The sequence below is a fragment of the Typopeltis vanoorti genome, chromosome 16 (genome assembly GCF_054136105.1).
Source record: "Typopeltis vanoorti isolate ZY-2024b chromosome 16, IOZ_Tvanoo_1.0, whole genome shotgun sequence".
Lineage (NCBI taxonomy): Eukaryota > Metazoa > Arthropoda > Arachnida > Uropygi > Thelyphonidae > Typopeltis > Typopeltis vanoorti.
The window spans coordinates 19,258,237-19,283,244 of NC_143564.1; the positions used below are offsets into that span (position 1 = coordinate 19,258,237).

At 36.7% G+C, this 25,008-nt stretch overlaps 1 protein-coding gene across 1 annotated transcript in view; it reads left to right on the plus strand.

Annotated features, from left to right (window-relative positions):
- LOC150097879 (uncharacterized) overlaps window positions 1-25,008 on the plus strand; it is a 365,709-nt gene that overhangs the window by 317,637 nt on the left and 23,064 nt on the right. The window contains exons 18-19 of the mRNA XM_090406619.1: window positions 12,177-12,243; window positions 22,672-22,726. Coding sequence (XP_090262745.1) covers window positions 12,177-12,243; window positions 22,672-22,726 — 122 coding nt within the window. The remainder of the gene's footprint in view (window positions 1-12,176; window positions 12,244-22,671; window positions 22,727-25,008) is intronic.

A 25,008-nucleotide genomic window follows, 5' to 3' on the forward strand; every position in this document is an offset into this window, starting at 1 on the left:
TCTTGGTAGTGGTCCTTCCCTTAATGCATAACATTATACATATCTGCAAGGAGATGTGTTTTGCATTATGGGAGATACTGAGGTAGGAGTGATGTTAGCTTGGTCCTTCTTTGCTACAAGTTTCCCAGTGTTGTACTACCTTACCCCAGTCCTGAAGATATTTTCAGGTGCAAACTTTGTTTGCTCACACTTGGATAAAGGATTAAAGTAAATTTATTATAATCTAACCAAGTGAAAAATAAACTTTCAACATCTTTCTCTAAATCCAGAATAATTTAATAAAAAGGTGGCACACCGTTTGGCAACTCCTAAAGGTAAAGATGACCTCGCCATTGCTTCTCCCTGGTATCTCCACTTCTGGGCCTGGCTCCCACTGAAGAGACCTCAATAAAGGTCAAAACTAGTCTTGGTAGTGGTCCTTCCCTTAATGCATAACATTATACATATCTGCAAGGAGATGTGTTTTGCATTATGGGAGATACTGAGGTAGGAGTGATGTTAGCTTGGTCCTTCTTTGCTACAAGTTGCCCAGTGTTGTACTACCTTACCCCAGTCCTGAAGATATTTTCAGGCGCAAACTTTGTTTGCTCTCACTTGGATAAAGGATTAAACTAAATTTATTATCATCTAACCAAGTGAAAAATAAATTTTTAACACAATGTTTCAACATAAAAATGTGCACAAATTCACATGGAGAGAAGAGGCAAGGAATAAGAAAAGTCTCATTGACTATGTTAGTGTTGATAGTGATGTTTTCTCCCTGGTGCAGGACACGAGTGTACAGAGGATTTGAAATTGGAAGTTGATCACCATTTAGTCTTGAGCAGGCCGAAATTGAATTTCATATTGAAAAGAAAGAAAGTTTTAAGAAGTTTTGAAACATGTAAGAAAATTTTAAAGCGAATAAAAGTTTAGCAGCTCTCAGATGTGAACTGTAGACTAAAATATACAAACATTATTCAAGAAAAAATGAAAGAGTTCGAGAACAGGAACCAAACCTTGGAGATGCAGTGGCAAATATTGAAAATAATGTTGATTGATTCAGCCAGAGAGGCATGTGGTGAGGTTGTCTGCAAGGATAGAAAAATCAGAACTTCATGGTGGACACAGGAAGTTTAAGGAAGCAATGAAGGAAAAGAAGAAAGCATATCAAAAAATTCTTGCAAATAAGTCAGCTTGTGCTCTTACAAAATACAGAGACAAATGTAAGAAAGCTAAACACTGTGTACAATTAGCTATAAAAATTAGCTAAACAAAAGTCATAGGAAGGGTTTGGCAAGAATATAGAAAATAAATATCAAAGAGGTTGCAAAATATTCTGGAGGCTGTTGAAAAAGCTCAGAAATAGAGGAAAAAGTGCTGTAAAAGGAACTACAGATGATAAAGGTGACATGAAAACTGGTGAAAAAGATATCCTTGATGTATGGAGTAATTACTTTGAAAAATTGCTAAACGAAACAACCAGTGACAATCAGTAGTAAAAAACACTCAGCAGGCATGCTATCGGGAATACATATCCATAATTGAAGTTGAAAAAGCCATCAAAAGCTTGAAATGTGGAAAGGCAGCAGGAGTAGATGATATTCGACCAGAAATGCTCAAGTATGGAGGTATAAAAGTCTTACAGTGGCTGCACTACATAGTTCAGAAGACCTGGACAGAGGGACGAATTCCAGATAATTGGAATAGAGCTCTCATAGTACCCATATATAAAAATGGAAATAAAACTGAATGTAAGAATTACAAAAGTATTTCCCTACTGTGTGTTCCTGGTAAGATTTATCCAAGTATACTTGAGAAATGGTTGAGAAGGATTCTGGAAGGGAAGCTTGGTGAAGAACAAACTGGATTCAAGCCAAACAGAGGCTGTCAGGATCAGATTTTCACTTAAATCATTGGAATATGAAAAGTATCTGTACTTAAGTTTTGTAGATCTCTTAAAGGCATATGACAAGGTGCCCAGAGAAAAGCTTTTCAAAACATTCCAATTATATGGGGTGAATGGAACATGTTCTCTGCCAGGTTAGCAGGAAAAATACCCAGAGGAAGACCAAGATATAGGTGGATTGATACAGTAAAAAGTGCCTTAGAAGATAGAAATATAAGATCTGATAATGTTGGAATCTTGAAAGGTCACAGATTGATTTGGAGGAAAATTGTAGAAAGAAAGTTAGTAATGATGTTAGTTTTTCATGTAGTAGTACTATCCTGTACACCTCATGAGGGTATTTATCAGGAATTTGATGATGATGTTATTCAACATCTAAATAATCAAATTATGAGGAAAAGTAGTATTAAATCTGATATCAAAATTTCAGATGTTGGTCTCAGCTCTTTACTTTATGCAGATTTTATTCCTCTGAATAAATCCAAGGCAAGTCTGTCTGCAGGATTCCTTAACCAAATTGAATAACTACTATAACAAATTTGCTAAGAAAATCAGCATTAAAAAGACAATGAAAATAGGCAGAAACATTGAAAATGTTTCTGACTATTTTTATTGTGTTTTTATAGAATCTATAGAACTAAAACATTTCAACTATTTAGGCACAATTTTCAGTGAAAATGTAAATTAAATATGGAACTAGACAACAGAATGAGTAAAGCTACGAGGGTGGTATGAAAAGTTCTTGGCCTAACAATGAAAAAAACATATTTATAATTTCAAAATTATTTTTATTTTTCAACATAATTTCCCTTAAGACTAATACATTTATTCCAGCAATGCTCCAGCGCCATTATCCCGTCCCTGTAGTGGTTCTCAGTAAGATCTGCAAAATACCCCTCTACACCTGCAATCACCTCTTGATTCAAAGAAAAACGCTGACCAGCAAGGAAGAGTTTTCGTTTTGGGAAGAGATAGAAGTCAGAGGGAGCCAAATCTGGGGAATAGGGTGGTTTTTCCAACAATTCATAGTGCAGATCCCTTAATTTTCCCATTGCCAATACACTTTTGTGGGCAGGTGTTTTGTCTTGATGAAAGATGATTTTTTTCTTCTGCAAACCAGGTCTTTTCTCGTGAATTTTTTCTTCTAGTCTGGTTGAAAAAGGTTGATTCTCCAAAAGGATGTCAATGTGTGTGTGTAGACAAAATGGGAAGGGGATGTCCTGAGATCAAGGAAAAATAGTTGTATTTGAAGAAGGTTCTAAGATGAATAAGGAGAAGAAGAAATGGCTAGAGTTAAGCATGGAGAAGTCACATCTAATAAGTGGTATCAGTGGAACTTGCTATAGATCCAAGAATGAGCTGCTATGTTTGTATACAAATGTTAGAAGTGCAAGAAACAAGGGCAATGATGAAATTGTTGCATTAATTGAGTCTGTTCACTGAAGAATTGTTGAAATAAGTGAGACATGGTTCAATGAGGATGACATCCTGACAGGAATAGAGATGGAAGGGTATGATGTGTTTTGTGAAGATAGAAAGGGAGGGGGAGTGCTATAGAGAAAGAGTTATGTCCATACAAAGTAGAGATTCAAGAGAGAAATAGTACCAGTAGGTTTGAGGCAGTATGGTGTGAGATAGAGGTGAATAGAATGAAATACTTAGTCAGATATTTTTATAGACCTGGTAGTGTGGATGTAGTGACCATGGAATGTATAATCAAATTCTTCTGGTTCCCATCTGCCATACGGCTGCGGGAGGGTAGCTAAATGCTACCATTCTAGGGAGAGATGATTATGAGCAAGGTGGTTTCCTGTTGCCTTCCTTGCCGTAAGTATTTATGACTGTAACCTGTGTGTTCACGGGGCCTGTTTGCCTGCTTGCGGGATGAAAAACCCCAGATAAACTGGCGGAAAAAACCCTGCTGCCCACGCCCAAGACCGGCTAACTTGGCTATGGCTGAGGAAGATCCTTAAGCTCCTCACGTCGTGGACGGGAATCGAACCTAGGACACTCCTTCCCCAGGCATATGGTTGCGAAGCGCAAAGCCACTAGGCTAACCGCGTGGAATAATCAAATTAAGAAAGCAAATAAGAAAAGGGTGATTTTAATTATGGCAGTATAGATTGGGATGATGAAATATTAACTGGAAGTGAAGAAAATGAGTTTCTTGAGTTTTTAAGGGACAACTACCTCAGGCAGTATGTAACAGAGGGCACACGAGGATTGAAGGTCTTGGATTTGATCATCTCATCAGGAGATGTAATTATAAATGAGTTGTCAAATCACCCTCCAGTTGGTGAGAGTGACCATGAAGTGTTACCTGGGTAGTTGCCAGCAGTGTGAGGACCTCTGTGAAGAAAGGGTATATGTAGAACTACAAAACTGGTGATTATGAGGAGCTCAGTAGATGTAGCATGGAATGAGGAGTTAGCTGGAAAGGAGATCAATTCAGCTTGGGGGGATATTCAAGAACTGTTTAATAGAAGCAGCGTCTAAATGTATTCCAGTGGTCAAAAGGTTAAATAAGGTAGGTGTGAAATGGATGAATGAAGAGATTAAGCATGCAATACAGAGAAAAAAGGCATTATCGAGGCTGCATAAGAAAAGTAGTAATAATTAATTTCATGTTGATTACAAAGAACAGGCAAGGAAGGTGACTTAGTTGTTAAGAGTAGCAGAAGTGAAGTATGAGCAGTTAGCTAATGAAGCTAAAAAGAATCCTAGGGAGTTCTTTTCATATGTAGTCAGCAAAAAAAAAAAAAAAAAAGAATGATTATGTAAGGAGGACATTGATTGGAGAAAATGGTATAAGAACAACTGCTGCAGAGGATATAGTTGAGATACTTAATAAGCAGTAGTTCATAAAGGTCTTTCATTCTTGTGAATGTGACATTGTGGAGAGTTTGAGAGCAGTTGATGATGAGGAGGAGAGACTGACTGTAAGTGAGCAAGAGGTATATGGAGAATTGAGTAAACTTGATGTTAATAAGGCTGTGGGACTCGATAATATATCACCACGTATTTTGAAGGAATGTGCCAGAGTTAGCATCTGCCTTGACATATTTGTTTAATGAGAGTCTTGCACTGGGTCGAGTTCCAAAAGGACGGCAAGATTGTGCACACATCAAATTATAGGCCTATCTGGTTCTCAGGTATTGTTGGAGAAGCTGGTGAGAACTAGGATCCAGAATTAGGTTGAGAACAATGATATTACCTTAGATGGATGCATGGATTTGCTAAAGGCAGGTCATATTTTAGAAATCTACCTACTTATTTCAAACAAGCCTTAAATTACAAACCATTAGGAAAAAGAAAACCAGGACATCCTCTTAAGATATTGAACAATGACTTCTAAGGCCAGAACAGGCCACTCTAGGCCTAAATCCTTGACAAGTATAATGATGATGACTTACTTATCACAATAAGGTGATGGCTTCCTTGGACAGAGGAGAGGGATACACAGTAGTATACTTAGATTTTGCAAAAGCTTTTGATAGATTACCACATGATAAGTTGATGGTCAAACTAGAGTAGATGGGGTTGGATAATAGACTTTGCATTCTGATAGATATCAGCAAGTTGTGTATGGGGGTGCAATATCCCTGAAGAGGAAAGTCACTAGTGGTGTTCTTCAGGGGTCTGTTTTAGGGCCATTGCTGCTTAACCTGTATGTCAATGATATTGGCGAGTATTTGGATGGAGATATTCAGTTGTTTGCAGATGATGCAAAGTTGGGATTAACTATGAAGAGTAGAGCAGATGTTGTGGCCTTACAAGAAGACTTGAATAGATTGAGGGAATGGGAGTAGGGATGCCAGTTCAATGCTGCAAAATGTAAGGTTTTAAATTTTGGGAAACAAAGATGTAGAATTTACAGTTGGTTAGGATATGTTGTTGGAGGCGGAGGAAATAAGAGATCATGGGGTGATGATGGATATGGCTCTAAAATTTAGAGAACACTGACTTGTAGAAGTAAGGTAAGGAGATTCTTGTTCCATAGTATAAGGCTCTGATTAGGCTGCACATGGACTACTGTGCACAGATTTGGTCAGCTGGTTTTCAAAAGATCGGAGAGATGTTGGAATGGGTCCAGAGACGACTGACTAAGATAGTGCTGATTGCTGGAATGTCAAATATGAAGAAATTGAGAAAATGCAATTTACAGAGTCTAGTGGATAGGGGGATGATATGATAGAGACCTACAAGTTTGTAAGGATTTGTTATAGAATCCGTGTTGAAGTGGTGTTACAGAAAACAGTGGGAGTTCAGGGAAGAAGAATAGGCCATCCCTGGATGCTGTATATGGAGAGTGTGAACAAGGAAGTGAGAAGCAGGTTTTTTGCATGCAGGGCCATTAATGATTGGATTGCATTTCCTGAGAGTGTATTTGAGTGTATTTTAGGTGCAGTATGATGAGTAGTGTATGACAAAAGGACCTCCTAGATAAGTCTCTGATTCCATGAGGTCTTAGGGTAATAATAATTTACTAATTTATCTTTGACTATTTATGTACTGCTATAACCTTTTGCTGTAATTTTATTTATTTGTAGATACTGTATTGCTTAACTTAAATTTTGTACATACATATTATTTACTAGTTTACCTTTGACTATTTATGTACTGCTGTAACTTTTGCTGTTTGTGCACCAATAAACCATAAATCAACCAACCAATGCCTATAGTCTGAAAAGTCAGTAAATTTAAAAGATTATTATGACAAATGGAGTTGTTAGAGAAAGGAGGGAGAAACTTAGCAGTAATTGTATATTTGTTGATCCTTATTCATGGAATAAATTGCAGAATAGAGTGGATAAAAATCAGCATGGGACTACTGAAATTAGTGACATGTATATCAGTTCTAAGGCTGGTACAAGAACTAAAGGGAATCTGCAATTTTTTGTATACCAATGCAAGATTGCACTGACTTTTGCATTAGTCAGTGCAATCTCACCAAAAGTTGTAGGCATTAGTGAAACTTGGCTGTCAGCAGAAGATGTTGTCACTGGAATTGACTGTAATGGGTACAGTATTTTCAGGGAGGATAGAGAAGATAGAACAGGGGAGGAGTACTGTTGATGATAGCTGATGAGTTGCAGCCAAACAAAGTAATATATCAAAATGATAGCCATGTGAATGATAGTTCATTTGAGGCGGTCTGGTGTGAAATAGTGACCAACACAACCAAATATACATTTGGTTGCTGCTATAGGCCAGGGGGTATCAGGGGGGTATTGAATTTATGCATCAGCAAATTAGTGCAATGAGTGCAGGGTTAGTAATTATTATGGGGGAATTTTATTTTGGTGATATCAGTTGGAAGGAGGAAATATCACATGGCAAAAAGGAAATGGAATTCATACATCTTCTAAGAGATAATTACTTGAAACAGCACATAACTGAAGGGACACGTGGTGTGAGAGTGTTGGACCTGGTCATTGGTTCAGAAGATATATGCATAAGTAAGGTGTCCTCGTTACCTCCAATTGGTGAGTGATCATGTGGTATTGACTTAGGAGGTTGCAAAATTTGTGGATTTCTCTCTTAAGAAATGGATACATACAGAACTACAGATTAGGCAATTATAACAAGCTTCGGAGTGAGCTTGCAGCCATCCCATGGCAGAACATATTGTAGGGGAAAGATGTTAGCAGTGCATGGGATAAAATCAGCGGGTATCTGAAGAAGGCAATATCAGATTGTGTCCCCATGGTCAGGAAGACAAACAAGGTAGGTGTTAGATGGATGAGTAGTAGTATCAAGCTTGAGCTGCAAAAAAAGAAAATGTTATGGAGAATTTACAAGGAGAAAGGCGATCAGTACACCCATGAGCAGTACAAGGCTTAAGCCAGGAAGGTTACCAGCATAGTAAAAAAAGCTAAATCAGATCATGAGAAGACCTTAGCCAAGGAGATCAAGGGTAATCCCAAAGAGTTCTTCTGCTATCTGGCAAGTAAAAGGAAGAATGACTTCGGAAGGATAACTTTAGTGGTTGCTGATAGTATTGAGGTGGCAAATTCAGATGTAATAGTAGAGTTACTGAGTGATCACCCAAGTGAGGATATCTCTGTACCTGTAGCAAAAACTAATGTGAGAATTGAGATTAAGAAATCAGAGGTACTTGGTATATTGCAAAATTTAAATGCAAAGACTACTATTTAGATGGAATATCAGCTCGGGTTGCGTGAATGTGTAAAGGAATTGTCAACGCCTCTTACTTGGTTATTTAACTTAAGTTTGAACTCTGGTATGGTCCCTAGGGATTGAAAGGAGCCGCCTTTTATGCAAAGGTCCCTAGTGGTTCCTTTGCATAAAGGTGGCTCTAAAACTGCAGTAGTTAATTACAGGCCAATCACCATCTCAGGAGTGGTGGTAAAAGTATTGGAAAAGTTGGTTAAAGACAAAGTTCAAGAATGGGTGGATCAGGATATGATACTCTATAGGGGCCGACATGGTTTTGTTAAAGGTCGATCCTGCCTTAGCAATTTATTAACTTTTTATAATAGAATGACATCTGAGTTGGACAAAGGAAATGGCTACACAGTGGTACTTCTGGATTTTGCTAAGGCTTTTGATAGGATATCCCATGGAATACTGTTGCGAAATTGGAGCAGATGGGGAACGGATACTAAACTGGTGATATGGATAGGAGAATGGCTCAGGGAGAGATACCAGAAAGTGGTGGAGCAGAGTCCAGGATGAGGCAGGTGACCAGTGGTGTGCCTCAGGGCTCTGTGCTTGGGCCATTGTTGTTTAATTTGTACATAAATGATATAGGAAATGGCTTAAAGGGAAATATTTAGTTGTTTGCTGATGATACAAAGTTGGATAGCGCAATAAAAAATCAAGCTGATGTTGAGAGTTTGCAGGATGATTTAAATAAGCTGGCAAAATGGGCAAAAGGTAATGGATGTCAGTTCAACATGGAAAAGTATAAAATTGTGCATTTTGGGATTAAAAGATTACCAGCTGTGTACTACATTGATGGAACGGTACTCCAAGAGATTGACGAGGCTAGGGACTTAGGGGTGTTGGTGGATAGAGAAATGAAGTTCAGGGGACACATTGCTAAGATGTCCAAGATTGCACATAAGATTACTTGGTTATTGAGGAACACACTAACATCAAGAGATAAAGATGTTATTATTCCCCTTTATAAAGCGTTGATACTTCCACATTTGGATTACTGTGCTCAGGTCTGGTCACCCGGATTTCTTGGAGATGAGGAGATTGTAGAGAGGGTTCAGAGGAGAGTGACTAAGTTGGTGAGTGATGTAAAAAATGGTCCCTACATTGATAGATTGAGATCTTATGGATTGCAGAGGTTGGTTTATAGGTGGAGAAGAAGGGATATGATAGAAACATTTAAATTACTAAAAGGTTTTTATAAGATTGATGCAGGGGAAATGTTTCAGCTGTGTGAAAGTGATGGAAGAACAAAAGGTCATCCCTGTGGAAATTAAGGAAAAGTGCGGTTAACAAGGGTGTGAGAATGAGGTTTTTCTCCTGGAGGGTGGTGAATGAGTGGAATGCATTGCCTGACTCAGTTGTGAGTTCTTTGTCTGTAAATGAATTCAAGAAGAGATATGATAGATATTGTTTTGATAGTTTGGGTCTCCTGCGATGAGCCTACTGACTCCATGGAGATACCCGTAATAATAAATCTCTACTGAATTTGATGATATGGATAAAAACAGAAGCTTTATTTGCAGTACTGACAAAGCATGATATCACTGTGAGTTGCAGTTACCTTTGAAGTGCTTGAAAGATGCTTCTGCTGTTGGTCAGATTCCTTTGTAGTATTTTAAAGAATTGAGGAGGGAGTGGCAGGTGCTATCAGTAGCCTGTATTGAAATTTATAGGTTGCATTCTATGATTCAGCTCATTATCATTGGGTAGTATTTTGGGTAAACTTTGAAAGGAAAAGATCTCTAAAGTGGAGGATTGAACAGTCAACATATGGACTGTCATTGAGGACTGCAAATGATATGAACCAAATTCAATGATTCACACATCTGGTAGTTGTATCTGTTAAAACTGGATCCATCATCCAACACTTAGAAGTATTGTAAAGTTTAGTTCTGCACCAAAGCCTGTGATTAATAAGACCACAGATTAGGAGAGAGGAACTTGAAGTCTTATCTTAAGTATGGAAAAAAATTGTTGTAGTATTTATTCACTGAAAGTAATCATTTTGCATTAAAAGGAAATCACTTTGAATAGAAGTCCAGTGTTCCTTATAGATTATGCAAAATTTTTTTTCAAACTTGTTGGCAGATTTAGAAATTTGGAAAAACTAATATTTTAATACATTAAATTAAGAATTATAAGTATAGTTCAGGGCTCTGCTCTTACCTACACACTGCATTAGTTATTATTATTATTGCTACATGACACTTTAGTGGAGTCTAAGGGCTCATTGTAGGAGGTCCATCTGTGACCCACTACATATTATTTGTCTGCTAATTGCTTTTCTGGTTGATTTGCTTGTTACAGAATGAAACAGCTGAGTTTGAGACAAAAACCTTGCAACCTCTGTATGAGATCAGCTGACTCAATTTCAAAAAACTCATAAAAATTTCTGTCACTGAAAATCTCACTCAGGTCATTTGAAATTAAAGGATGCCTGTCCCATTATTCTTCCTACCGTACTGTGAAATGTGCTAATATGTTATAGGTTCTGCAGCCACTTATGTGTGGAATTGATATTAAAAAAATAAATAAATACATTTAAAAAGAAACTTGAAATTACTGCTTCAATTGATTTGTTCGGATGAAACTAAGACTTGACTTTATTTTGTGGCTTCACTTTATTTTATTTTATACTTCATAGAATTAAAAAGTACTTGAAAATTAAACATAACAAACATGAAGCCTAAGATTGGTTCCTCACTTTCATTCACATTGAGCCACATGCTTTTGTGTACCACTTTCTCAAGTGTAAGCTTATAACGTGTACGTATATGTTGGAAGCTTACACTTCTAACATATACACATATCTTACTTAATCTTGAAAAAAATAATTCAGCATAACAAATTTTAATGAGCATATACCTTTTAAATTTAAAGCATCCCTAATTCATCTCTAACAACAATGCCATTGATTGGGTAAAAACTCAGATTCAAAACACTATCTATTAGGTGAACTGATACAGTGGATTTTGAACCTGGGTTCTAAGAGCTCTTTAACTGTGAGTTAATCAGTCTTGTAATGGAAGCAGAAAGTTTTACCCCATTTGTATTTAAAAAAAAAAAAAGAGAGAGAGAGAAAGAAAGGTATATTGGCCAGGAGAAACACTCACAACTGAATGGGTGTAACAGGCTGTATAGATAGGATTAATTGCCGTCATGTCATTCAGAATTAGGTACAGTTACACCCCAAGTTACGTAAGTAATGCGTTCCATCAACCTTTATGTAAGTTGAATATGTAAGTTACATACAATACAACGTTCAATGGCTACTCATACCGCTGCCTTACATAAATTTTTTTGCATTAATCAGATATTTTCCATTTTTAATATTTTTCATGTACTCTTCACATCTGTGATGTCAGCCTGCTCTTTTAAATCCTTATATAAGGACATGGCCTTCTCCTGTATAATTAGTAAACTTAACGGTATCCGCTTCTCTGTCAGATCATCGATCCGGTGAGACAACAATTTCTCCATCTCTGATATTGGGCCCAGTCTCTTCTTGGTAATAATTGTGCCCTTCAACGCTACCACAACTTTCGTGATTTATATCCTTCACTATATTTCGTGAACTATATCCTTCACTATTGTATTCACTGTCGACATAGGTCGATTTATTTCCTGAGCTGTTCTGATAGAATTTTTCCGCCTTCATACATACGAATTATTTTCAACTTTATTTCTAAAGTAATTGCAGACCTTTGTTTTTTAGATTTATTTCCAGCGCATCCGCTTTTGCATTACATTTTAAGGGTAAAAAAAGCAACGAAACTAGCAGTGATTAACATGTGACTGAGCTAACCGCACGAGGCATCTACTACTGTTCTGCAATAAGGCTGTCATAGATGCACCTGCACAAAGCCGCAAACATGTTCATACGTGCTAGTAGATTTATTATGTAACTGTGAATTTATATAAGTCAGGTGTTATGTAACTTGGGGTGTAACTGTATACGTAAAGACAAGGTATTGTGTTACTGAGCCTAACTGTGGTAAAGATAGATATTTTTATATTTTATTCTTCTTAGTGAAGTTTTATGTTCATTTAGTGAATTAGATAAGAAATATTAACTACAGTAATTATAAATTTTATCCTGCAGCATATCCCACTGTTGTCTGATAAAGATGAAGTTCCTCATATTGTAATAGAAAGAGACTTTTCCATGTGTAAGTATTCCCATTTAATCATTAAACATTCTCACTTGATGTGCTTTGCTTGCCAAGTAAGTTCTCAACCCAGCCACTATGATTATTTTAAATAAATGCCCATATAAGCAAAAAAGAGCCATTTCAAATAAATAATGTTTAGCAATATCTATTCCAGATAAGTAACCATCAATACCAAACACATCAACAGAATCCTTCTTTTCCTTAATCATTTGTCACATGCACAATGTTCTTGTTTTATATGGTTGAAACACTTTTCAAATGATAAATTATATCTGTCACCACAAAACAAAAAGAAGTGGAAATATTGTCACACATGACAAAAACAGTAGGCAGCTATCAGTAAATTCGAACTTGATGAAAGAATGGAGAAACTACTTACAAGAATTACTGAATGTTAATAATCCCAAACATTCAAGTCATCTTGCATCTAACCATCGCTCTACCAATAAATTGTGAAGACCTCACTGAAAAGGAACTAAAAATAGCAATAGATCAAACCAAAGCAGGAAAGTCCCCAGGAATTGATGGAATCAGAGCAGAAGATTTCAAAAATGCTGGGTATAATGCATATTCCAGTCTCCTTGCCATAATAAATCAATAGTACTATAGTACCTCAATAGTAGAATAGTACCTCAACAATGGAAACAAGGCCTTATTGTACCTATACCCAAAAAAGGGCAGTATTAATACAATAGATAACTACAGAGGTATTACTTTGCTATCAATCGCAGTTAAAATCTACAATAGGATGACACTCAGTAGAATGGAACCTTACTTAACACCACTTTTAAGAAAAAAACCAAGCTGGAGTTCTATAAAAACAATGTACAGTAGAACAGATACATTGCATCAGAAGAATCATAGTTCACGTGATAAAAACTTACCACTCATTTTAACCTTTATAAACTTCAAAAAAGCCTTTGACTTCATTAACAGAGAAGCAATCTTTAAAATACTCAGCTTCTGTGGTCTACCCTCAAAAATCATACAAGCACTCTCAGCACCTTATAAAGATTAAAGTGCTACACTAATCTTTAAAACAGAAACATCTGAATCCTTTCCAGTGATAACAGGAGTCCTGCAAGGTGATGTACTAGCACCTTATTTGTTCTTAGTATGCTTGGACTACAACCTCCGGATCATCAACACAGAAGATCTTGGTTTTAACATTAGAACATCCACCCACACCATGCCAATAACTGATCTCAGCTTTGCTGATCATGTTGTACTTACGAGGGTAGTCTAAAATGTTCTCGACCTCAACCATAGATGGCAACACTATTGGCAAGATTTTTTTCTAAAGTTGGTACATCTGTCATAAGCATCCATGTGAAATTGCAAGTCATTCTATCAAGTAGTTTGTTTTATACAGCTGTCTGAAGCAAAAGCATTGTCTGTATCCCTTGAAATGGATAAAATTCAGTATTGTGCAGGTATAAAATTCTTTGTAAAACAAGGTTTAATGCAAAAGAAATTCATTTGAAGTCCATAAATGTTTTTGGGCACTCTTCTACTTTGTTTTCAACAATTAAGAAATGGACTGCCGAGTTTAAACGTGGCCATACCAGCCTTGAAGATGATCCACATGAAGGACGTCCAAGAAGTGTAACAACACCAGAAATCACTGATCAAGTCTCCGTGCGGTTAGCCTAGTGGCTATGCGCTTCACAACCACATGACTGGGGAAGGTGTGTCCCAGGTTTGATTCCCATCGAAGATGTGAGGAATTTGAGGATCTTCCTTAGCCATAGCCAAGTTAGCCTGTCTTGGGCGCAGGCAGTAGGGTTTTTTCCACCAGTTTAACTGGCATTTTTCATCCCGCAAACAGGCAAACCGGCCCTGTGAACACATCTACAGCCATAAATACTTAACCATCCCACGAGGGGGCTCAACTCGCCCCAATAGGGACGGGGGAGAAAAAGGGAGGAAACTCCATACGAATAAATAAATAAAAATTGATCAAGTGCACGATATGCTATTGGATGATAGGTGAGTCAAAGTGCATGCAATTGCTGAGACTATAGGCATTTCAAAAGAACGTGAGGATATATTTTGCATGAAGAATTGCAAATGAAAAAGCTTTGCGCAAGATGGGTGCCACATTTGCTCACAGCAGATCAGAAATGCACTCGCATGAAAATCTCTGAACAGTGCTTGGAACAGTTGAACAATAATAAAACTGATTTTGTGTGTCGATTTATTACTATGGATGAGACTTGGATTCACCATTACACACCAGAATCCAAACAGCAGTCAAAACAGTGGACAGAAGCCGGTTGGTCAGTGCCAAAGAAGACAAAGTCATTTCCATCAGCAGGAAAGTTCATGGCATCAGTGTTTTGGGATGCTAAAGGCATTTTGTTTATTAATTATCTTGAAAAGGGTAAAACAATAACTGTGGAATATTATTCCGATCTTTTAACCAGACTAGATGAAAAAATTCGTGAGAAAAGACCTGATTTGCAGAAGAAAAAATCATCTTTCATCAGGACAATGCACCTGCCCACAAAGGTGTTTTGGCAATGGGAAAATTAAGGCATCTGCACTATGAATTGTTGGAACATCCACCCTATTCCCCAGATTTGGCTTCCTCTGACTTCTATCTCTTCCCAAAACTAAAACTCTTCCTCGCTGGTCAGTGTTTTTTTTCTGATCAAGAGGTGATTGCAGCTGTAGAGGGGTATTTTGTAGATCTTACTGAGAACCACTACAGAGATGGGATAATGGTGCTGGAGCTTTGCTGGAATAAATGTGTTAGTCTTAACCACGCTACTGGCCAGGACGTATATATACATCCAAGTTACTATGGATGCAAAGTGCATATTAAAATTGTAATACCATTGATATTACATTGAAATATATGATGGATACGAAGCGTATGAGGATGCATGTTTGATCCATAATGGCCGGTAAGGTGGTTAAGGGAGATTATGTTGAAAAATAAAAATAATTTTGAAATTATAAATTCATTTTTTCATTGTTAGGCTGAGAACTTTTCAGACCACCCTCGTATTGATACAGAACCAACAAATGCACAAAAACATCTCAGTCTACTAGAGGCACAGGCTAAACTTATTGGCCTGCAGATCAACATCCAAAAGTCCAAAGTATTCTCAATAGGTTATGAAAACTTTATACTTCATATCAACAATAAACCCTTAGAAAGAGTAAAGGAATTTCATTATCTTGGATCGTACATCAGCAATACAGAAAACGATATTAGAAAATGTAAACAGCTGGCTCTAGTCTTCCATAACAAAGTCCGTCCCATCTGGAAATCATCATTAATATCATTAAAGACAAAATTAAGACTATAGCAACCAGTAGATCCTTCTTCTTGTATGGTTCTCAAACCTGGACAATAAGCCAAAAAAACTACAGATCTAATTAACTCTTTTGTAACTACATCTCTCAGACTGATCCTTGGATACACTTGGATGGACCATGTCACTAACTCTGCTGTGCTAAATCTGGCTAAGCAAGAACCACTTGTCAATATAGTCAAAAAACTACAACTCGGATGGCTCGGACCCCAACTCAGACATCCTGAAGTCTCACTCTTTTTGGAATCCCTCATCCTGTACAAACCAGAAGATGGCAATCGCAGTAGAGGAAGACCATGCAAACAATTTTGGCACTACATATGTGAAACCATTTGTAGGCTGAACTGTAAAACTCCATCTGACATCTACCAGTTAGCTCAAGATAGAGAGACTTGGAAGACCATAATTTGCAATGTTTAATTTTTAATATAAATCTTTTCATCCTTTTCACATTTTATCATATTGTGAATAGACTATGATGATGATGTGGTTGAAAAATATAAACTGAAGGACTGATTAGGCAATAGACTTCACTTTTATCTGCGCATGAATTAGAATTGCTAGGTATGCTCTAGAAAATAAGATGTGAACATTTTACTGGTTATAAAGACTGCAGAAATGTGACTTTACACAAACCTAATTCTGACAAGAATAATTACCTGAATAAACAGCAATCAGCATTGAAAGCTGAAGTAAGCATCTTCCAAATTCTTCCGAGGACTCTCATTTGAAGATTGGAAATGAAGGTAGACAATATACAGAATATTTAGTGGGTGTCTGTTATAGGTTGGGAGGTATAGAGATGATTAGCATAAGATGTTTAGGCAAATTAGATTAGCTAATGCAAACCATGTAAATACTCTATTATGAAAATTTTCAACTAATAGCAACATAGTCTAGAAAGAGGAATTAACATCTCATAATAAGGAAGTTAACTTTCGTAATTATTGAAGGACAGTTATCTCACCCAACATAATGGAAAATCTAACAGATAAGCTTAGGTGTTGGCAGTTATTCATGACTTATTTTAACGGTATTAACAACACCAAACATTTTATTAAAAGATGTTTTTATGAACTACTTATATTTTGCTGAATTTCAAATCTGCATCATCAGAGCACAATACAGTTTGTATACGCGACAGTGAGTAAGTGAAACAATACACTTGTAATGAACCTAAAGTCCTATTTTGGCACCTCTAATGTTGTAAAAAATAAAAAGAAAAAAATAAACATTACAGCTACGTGGGAGTTGCTCTTAAATTAACAGTCTCCCAGATTTTTGGCAAATTAATGCAACCATATTTGTTCAGCTTTGGAGAATTCTTCAAAGTCATGGCTGACTCAAAAAATAATCTTTCAGCTCTGTAATGACTCCTAAATAGCACATTCATTTTCTTCCATCTAATCCTGTGTGAAGGGGGTGTTCAAATTTGGACATCAATTTATTGCCAGCATACTAATAAATTATATTACACAAAAAATGTGTTATGAATTTTGTACAAATTAAATTGCATTACATTTTTGGCAAAAATTACAAATATCCTAAGGACATAGTTAAGGAATTAATGTACAGTGCTTACAGAAAACTGTGCAGAGAGACCTTGCAGTATGGAATATGTCCACCCCAAAGTATGATACAGCTCTCGCAATGTCATTCCATGCTTAGCACCAAGTGATTCAGGAGTTTGTCTCAAGAACTCCTGAATCACTTGGTGCTAAGCATTTTGAGCAGCGGTGCATCTCCCTATTGCATCCCAAATGTGTTCTGTGGGGTTGAGATCTGAGGAGTATGCTGGCAACTTCATTTGATTAATATCCTTGGTCTCCAGAAGTATCTCCACTGCTCATGTATAATGTGGTGTGGCATTGTCATCCATAAAAATGAATTCTTCGCCTACAGCACCACGAAACAATCGAACATGATGTTGAAGAACTTTGTTGCAATTTCGTTCACCAGTCATAGTCCCTTTTTCCAGCGCTTGTAGCTCAGTGCATCCATTAAGCATAATGCCTCTCCACACCATGATCCCAGCACCTCCATATCAGTCATTGTCAAGAACATTCTCACAATATTAAGCAGTACCACTTTCATGCTTGATCAAGTGTCATCTAGAATTAAAGGAAAGACTAAAATGACTCTCAAATTGTAAAGAGTACATTAGCCCATTGGTGTCTTGTCCAATTTTTATGAATACAACTCCACTGAAAACATGCTCTATGATGAGCTGTGGATAAAGGGACACATACTACAGACCTTCAGGTGTATAGGCCTCCTTGTTGTACATGTCTTGTTACAATTTGTCAAGATATTTGTGTACCTGTTCTTGAATGGAGCTGACTTACAAGTTGACCTGCCATGGTGCATCAATTATGTTTTGCTGTTATAACCAAAAACCTGTCCTCATGTTCAGTTGTAGAGTAAGGGTGACCTCCTAGCAAACATCCGGAACACATTCCATTGGTTTGAAATGTATCCGGAAAATGAATACAATGCTGTGTGTGATTCCAAACTCTCTGGCAATATCAGTAATTCTGTGGCCTTCAAGCTTTCCAATAATTCTTCATTGTGTGAAATCATCTAGTGATGTCTTTGAGACTTGACAAGTTTACAACCTTATTCCTGTGAGAGTTAAATGGATGAATAACACCCTAAAGTAAGAGCTGCATAAAAAAAATTGTGTGTATCTGAAATCATGAAAAGAGTGATGAGGTTCAGGAGCAGCATAGGGTAGACTAGGAGAGTGACAGCAAGAAAGGCCAATCCAAGAGAACTTATCTCTGTTTAGCAAGCAAAATGAAGAATAATTATGGAATGCAGGAAACTGACACACACACACATATACTAGAAATAGCCAAGTTATTAAGTGTTCACTTCAGTAAGGTATATATTCCAGGCAAACCCATTAGCTAGCTCTCTGGATGTCAAGGTAACAGTGAATGAAATGAATTAGAGGTATTAAAGCCTTTAATACCTCTAATATATTAATATCTTGTATATTCCCTGATCTGGTTGTTCAACTTGATTCTCCTTCCATTCATTACAAATCATATATGATTCGTAATGAATGGAAGGAGAGCAAGATAATTCTGATATACAAGATTAACTTGGACTGATGAAGCAAATCAATATCTCTGGGATGGTCATATGTTGGAGAGGCTGGTTAGGAATTCCAGTCAGAGCATAATTTTGTTAAAATAGGTCTTGCTTTAATAGTATCTGCCTGCATTCTCTAATAGACTGACAGCAGAGTTAGATGCCACAATATTTCTAAATCTTGCCAAGGAATTTAGTACGAATCCACATGCAAGGTTATTATATAAAATCAAAAGGACGGTCATGCAAAATAAACTTGTGACATGGTTATGAGAGTGGTGACTAACAGTTATCAGAAAATGATATATTGAGGTGCCGAGTCTAGGAGAAGGTGGGTGATCGCCATGGTCCAAGTACAGAATTATGATGTACCCCATAGTTCTCTACTTGGGCCATTGTTGTTTAATGTATATTAATGATATTGGAGAGGGTCTTGAGTGTGTTATAAGTTATTTACTGATGCTAAGTTAGGGAGAGTGATGCGCATAACTGATATATGATAACTGCAGGCTGACTCGAACAAATTGAGTTATGTGGGAAAATGGCAATAAATGCTAATTTAATGTCTCTAGGTATAAAGTTTTGTATTATGGACAAAGGACATTGCAGGCAGATTATCTTTTCAGTGGGAATTTGCTATAAGTGGTCAATGAAGCTAGAAACTTAGGAGGTATGATCAAGAGTGATTTAATGTCTAGGAACCACATTTCTAAGGTGGTATAGTCATTGCATTGGATAACTACACTGTTGAAGAGAACACACTAAGAAAAGGAAGCTATTCTCACCCCTTTACAAGGCCATATCTGGACAACTTTGTGCTGATATATTTGCTGGATTCTGAAGTGATGAGGAAGACAGTGGAAAGATTACTTTAAGGTAAAGTTACCTTTACAGACAACTGAGATGATAACTGACCTATGGACTTACACATGTTAAAACAGATTGAGAGAGAAAATTGTTTCCAAAGTTTCAGAAATAGACGGATGAGAGGAGATAGATACAAGTGAACTTTTGCAGCTTATGGCTAGTGCAAGCAGAACTCAGAATCATCCTTGAAAAATGGCTCAGGTTGTCACCAGAAAGTATGTCAGGTTAAGATTCTTTTCATGGCAAGATGTATGGAATGGGTTATTGTTAGATGAGTGTCTTTGATGATATGATATAGATATGAAGAGATATGATAGGTATTTAAGTATGAGTGACTAAATAGCATTTTCTCAATGAATCTTTGGATTGATTGAGAAGAGTAGCATACATAATAAATTAGGTGCATGCCTGTTAATTTAGTTTTTAAATATATAGGGGAATTTTATATTTATAATATTAGCACATAAGCTAAGTAGTATCTTAGCATTCTTATTACTCTTGCCTTTTCTTATTACTCGAGGGTGGTCTGAAAAATTCTCGGCCTCAGCCCTAGATGGCAACACTGTCTGCAAGAGATTTTTTTTTCTAAGTTGATACATCTTTCATAAGCATCTGTGTGAAATTGCAAGTCATTCTTTCAAGTAGTTTGTTTTATACAGCTGTCTGAAGCAAAAGTGTTGTCTGTATCCCTTGAAATGGATAAAATTGAATATTGTGCAGTTATAAAATTCTTTGTAAAAGAAGGTTTAACACCAAAAGAAATTCATTCAAAGTTCATAAAAGTTTATGGGCACTCTTCTCCTTCATTTTCAACAATTAAGAAATGGGCTGCTGAGTTTAAACATGGCCGTACTAGCCTTAAAAATAATCCAATTGAAGGATGTCCAAAAAGTGTAACAACACCAGAAATCATTGATCAAGTGCACGATATGGTATTGGATGACCAGCAAGTCAGAGTGCAAGAAATTGCTGAGACTATAGGGATTTCAAAAGAATGTGTAGGATATATTTTGCATGCATGAAGAATTGCATATGAAAAAGCTTTGCACACGATGGGTGCATCGCTTGCTCACAGCAGATCAAAAACGCACTCGCATGAAAATCTCTGAACAGTGACTGGAGCATTTTAACAAAAATAAAACTGATTTTGTGTGTCAATTTATTACTGTGGATGAGACTTGGATTTACCATTACACACCAGAATCCAAACAGCAGTCAAAACAGTGGACAGAAGAGCATGGCATCGGTGTTTTGGGATACTAAAGGCACTTTGTTTATTAATTATCTCAAAAATGTAAAAGAGTGACCGGGGAATATTATTCCGATCTTTTAACCAGACTAGACGAAAAAATTTGTGAGAAAGACCTGGTTTGCAGAAGAAAAAAAAATCAAGTGTTTTGACAATGGGAAAATTAAGGAATCTGCACTATGATTGTTGGAACATCCACCCTATTCCTCAGATTTGGCTCCCTTTGACTTCTATCTCTTCCCAAAACTAAAACTCTTCCTCGCTGGTCAGCGTTTTGCTTCGAATCAAGAGGTGATTGCAGCTGTAGAGGAGTATTTTGCGCATCTCACTGAGAACCACTACAGGGATGGGATAATGGCACTGGAGCATTGCTGGAATGTATTAGTCTTAAGGGAGATTATGTTGAAAAATAAAAATAATTTTGAAATTATAAATACGTTTTTCATTGTTAGGCTGAGAACTTTTCAGACCACCCTCTTATAACAGGAATCAAACCTAGGTCTTTCCAGTAAGTTGATGGAAACAGTGTTAATCAGTTTATTTCCAGAGTTAGGAAGATAAAAATGGGTTAGAGAGTTAAGCAAGTATATGTAATTAATCAAAATCTGTATAAAAAGAAATATTATGCAGGAATTTGCAAATAGACAGAGGAAGGGAGGGAGAAATGATGGACAAAGCATAAGCAATACAAAGTGGGCTAAAAGAGTACTAGATGTAGTGAGAAAGGTGCATTCAGATATGAAAGGAAGTTAGTTACACAGAGTTTTTTCATTATATTGAAGAATAACTTTGATGAATGTAAATGACTGGAATGCGACTGCAGTCGATTTACAGTAGTTGAATTACTGAATAGTCATTTTATCAGGGAACATTATCCATACTGGAATATGATATTTTGTTGCAAAGAGAACAGATGAAAGAATAGAGATTGATGTATTGTAGGTTTTAGTAATTTAACAATGCATGTATTAAGGGAACTTGTAGTAGTACTTTTAACCTCATTTAAATAAATCTTATTTAAATGAGGTTAAATAAGACAAGGTCCCAAATGAAGTGATGAGAAGGCAAGTTAGTAGAACCATTATGTAAATAGCTAAATAACTTAAATACAGTTGACTGTCACTGTAGCAAACTCATATCAACCATAGAAATAATTTGTCATAGTGGATAGTTTTGCCGTAGTGAATTTCTTGTAGCACAGCATTATACTTATCTGGCTTTGGTCAAGAATGCATTATAACAGTAGTGGTGTTTGTTAAGTTGAGAGTTCACTGTATAAAATATTGAGTTGGATAATGGCAGTAACCAAGGCTCAACAAAGTATGCAAATTCCTACTTGCCACAAAATAAATAAAAAAATAAAAAATGTACCCACTCAAGATGCCGCCCCCCTTTTTTTTCCCCAATAAGTATGAGTCCATAAAGTGATTAGTGTTGGAGAACATTTCCATTGTGTGAGAACCATTCCAAGAAGAAGTCAATAAATAAGAATAGGAAGAACAGTAAAAACAGCATTGATTTTTTTAGAAAATATAATTTGTTATATTAATTCATTTTTGTTACTAGAATTCTCTTTCTATTACACCTATTTTTGTTTAGAAAGTTAAAAAAACACATTATTCTATTTTGTCTTCAGCTACAGTAGCTTGCAGAATCTGCTTGTCACAGGCAAGTAGATGAGCGTATTCGTTGAGGCCTGGCAATAGCTATTACTAGACATTGCAAATCTGTTACTTGTCTTTAACAGGATACCTCATAATTAATTTAACTATAAAGAAGTAAATGAATGAAGTTAATTTATTCATGTATAATATTAATATGGATAAATCTAATGATCTCTTGAAGTAAGCATCTAGTTTTAAAACTGCTCTTCACACTGTTATTATGTAGCACGGAAGACAAAAAGTAAAGTCTATAATTTTCATCACTGGCTTCAAATGAAACGGTAAGACTATATTTATGCAAATTATATTATTATTATTATTTCTATATTTAATTAACAGAGTTAACAAAGAGTACAAAAAATGTAATAAAATAATCATGTCTCTGACTAGCAAATATATTCAATTTGGGCCTTATCTAAAGACCTAGGAATCTACTTATCACCATAAAATGTGAAATGTTCCTAACAGTGCCATTTTCTGGAGTTGATGTGGTATTACTGGGAAGTTCAGCTTTTCTAGGTGTAATATTGCTCCTACAACAGTTGGAACTGTTGTTGCACTTTTGTTTCTTATTCATTGGATTTTAATCTTCAGATCTTTGTATTTGGGCAAAATGTATTCTTTTTGCACTTTTTCTTCTACTCTACTTTCTGTATATGGAGTACTTGTTTGTGTAAGAAGAGAATAACCTCTTAGTGTTGATACTGACCCTTTTCATTTTTTATCTTTGTCCATTCTTTTCTTCCTGTATTCTCTCTGCTTCTTCTGTTTCTTTTTTTTTTAACTGTTCTATTTTCCAGACTACCATCACTGAGATCCAATGCCCTGCTACTATGTTTGTTATGTAGTGAAACCTGTGGACATCTGGAAGCAGAGATCCTGGTAGGATCATCCAGCAAGTGGACTTGCCTGCAAGGGTCAACAGAGTGCCAGTAAGAAGACTTACTGCCACACTGTTGACCATAAGTCCTGTTTCACTGATGGTCCAAGGCTTGTAAGAGTAGGGCAACTGGGTTAGCCTTGGTGTTTCATCAGGGAATTTAATCGCGTTGTTGAATAGTGCGATAGAAAGAGCAAAACAGCAGCTAGAGTGCATGAACAAAAGTAGACTGAATGAACCAACCAATAATAAAAGGTATGACAGGAAAAATAGACATATGAATGTGAACATGAACAAAATGAAGGATAGAGTGCTGTATGGAGACTCGTTAGTACGAGGTGTGTTAGTAGAGGATTTGACAAAATCGTACCAACCTGGTGCGACCATAAAGGACGTAACTGCATCTATTAGAGAGCAAAAGGAAAGGGTGAAAGAAATGATTGTTGTGGCAGGTACGAATGATTTGAAAGGAGATAAAATGGAAATGATAGAAGACCTGAATGAATTGTTTGAGGTAACAAAAGAAAAGAGTGAGAGAGTTAGAATGATTAGTCTTTTGCCACGGTATGACAGTGAAATGTTTAAAAGGAGGGCTATAATTGCAAATGACTTTATGCGTGGGTTATGTATGACGAGTGGTGTGGAATTTGTGGATGTGTGGAGTGAGTTTGATGGGCGAAAGGATCTATATAAGATGGATGGCTTGCATTTGAATGGTTACGGTGTAAGAAGACTTGAGAAAGTGTTGTTGAATGTAGTGGATGTGCAAATTCAGGGAAACTAGATTTGTTAGGGGGGGGGGGAGTAGAGATACAGTCCTTATGGAGGCAGTTGAATGTAAGAATGAATATAATATGCCAGAGCAAATAAGGACAACAAATCTGAGTGGGATAGTTAATATAAGGCATCAAGGTAGGGTTGGGGCTAATGGGGGTCTTAAATTCATGTACACTAATACTAGGAGTATTAGGAACAAGAAGGAAGAGTTTTTGGCCATGGTTGGCAATTCCAGACCACAGGTTATAGGTATTAGTGAAACATGGCGACTGTAGATGATATAACTAGTGGGATCGAATGTGATGGGTATAGTGTGTTCAGGAATGACAGAGAGAATAAAATGGGGGGAGGAGTATTGTTGATGATAGCTGATGAGCTCCAGCCAAGGAGAATAGAAGTTGAATTGCAGGATAGAGAAAAGAGCACATTTGAGGCCATTTGTGTGAGATTGTGGCTAGCAGAACTAAATATACAATTGGGTGCTGCTATAGACCAGGTGATGGAAAAGATGGTGGTGACAGTATGCACAAGCAAATAGAAGAAATGGGTGGAAGGAGGGTGATTATTATGGGAGATTTCAACTATGGTCGCATTGATTGGAGTGAGGAGAGGACACATGGGAGGAAGGAACTGGATTTTATGCGGTTATTAAGGGATAACTATCTGCGACAGCATGTAATGGAAAATACTAGGGGTCAGAGAGCTTGACCTAGTAATTACATCTGAGGATTTGGCTGTAACAAATATGACCACATTGCCACCAATCGGTGAGAGTGATCATAGGGTCTTAACTTGGGAGGTGGCTAAAGGTGTAGAATTTTCAATTAAGACAGGGTACATGTGGAATTATCGGGCTGGAAAGTATGACAAACTTAGGAGTTTGATTGGTTCAGTGCCATGGCATGT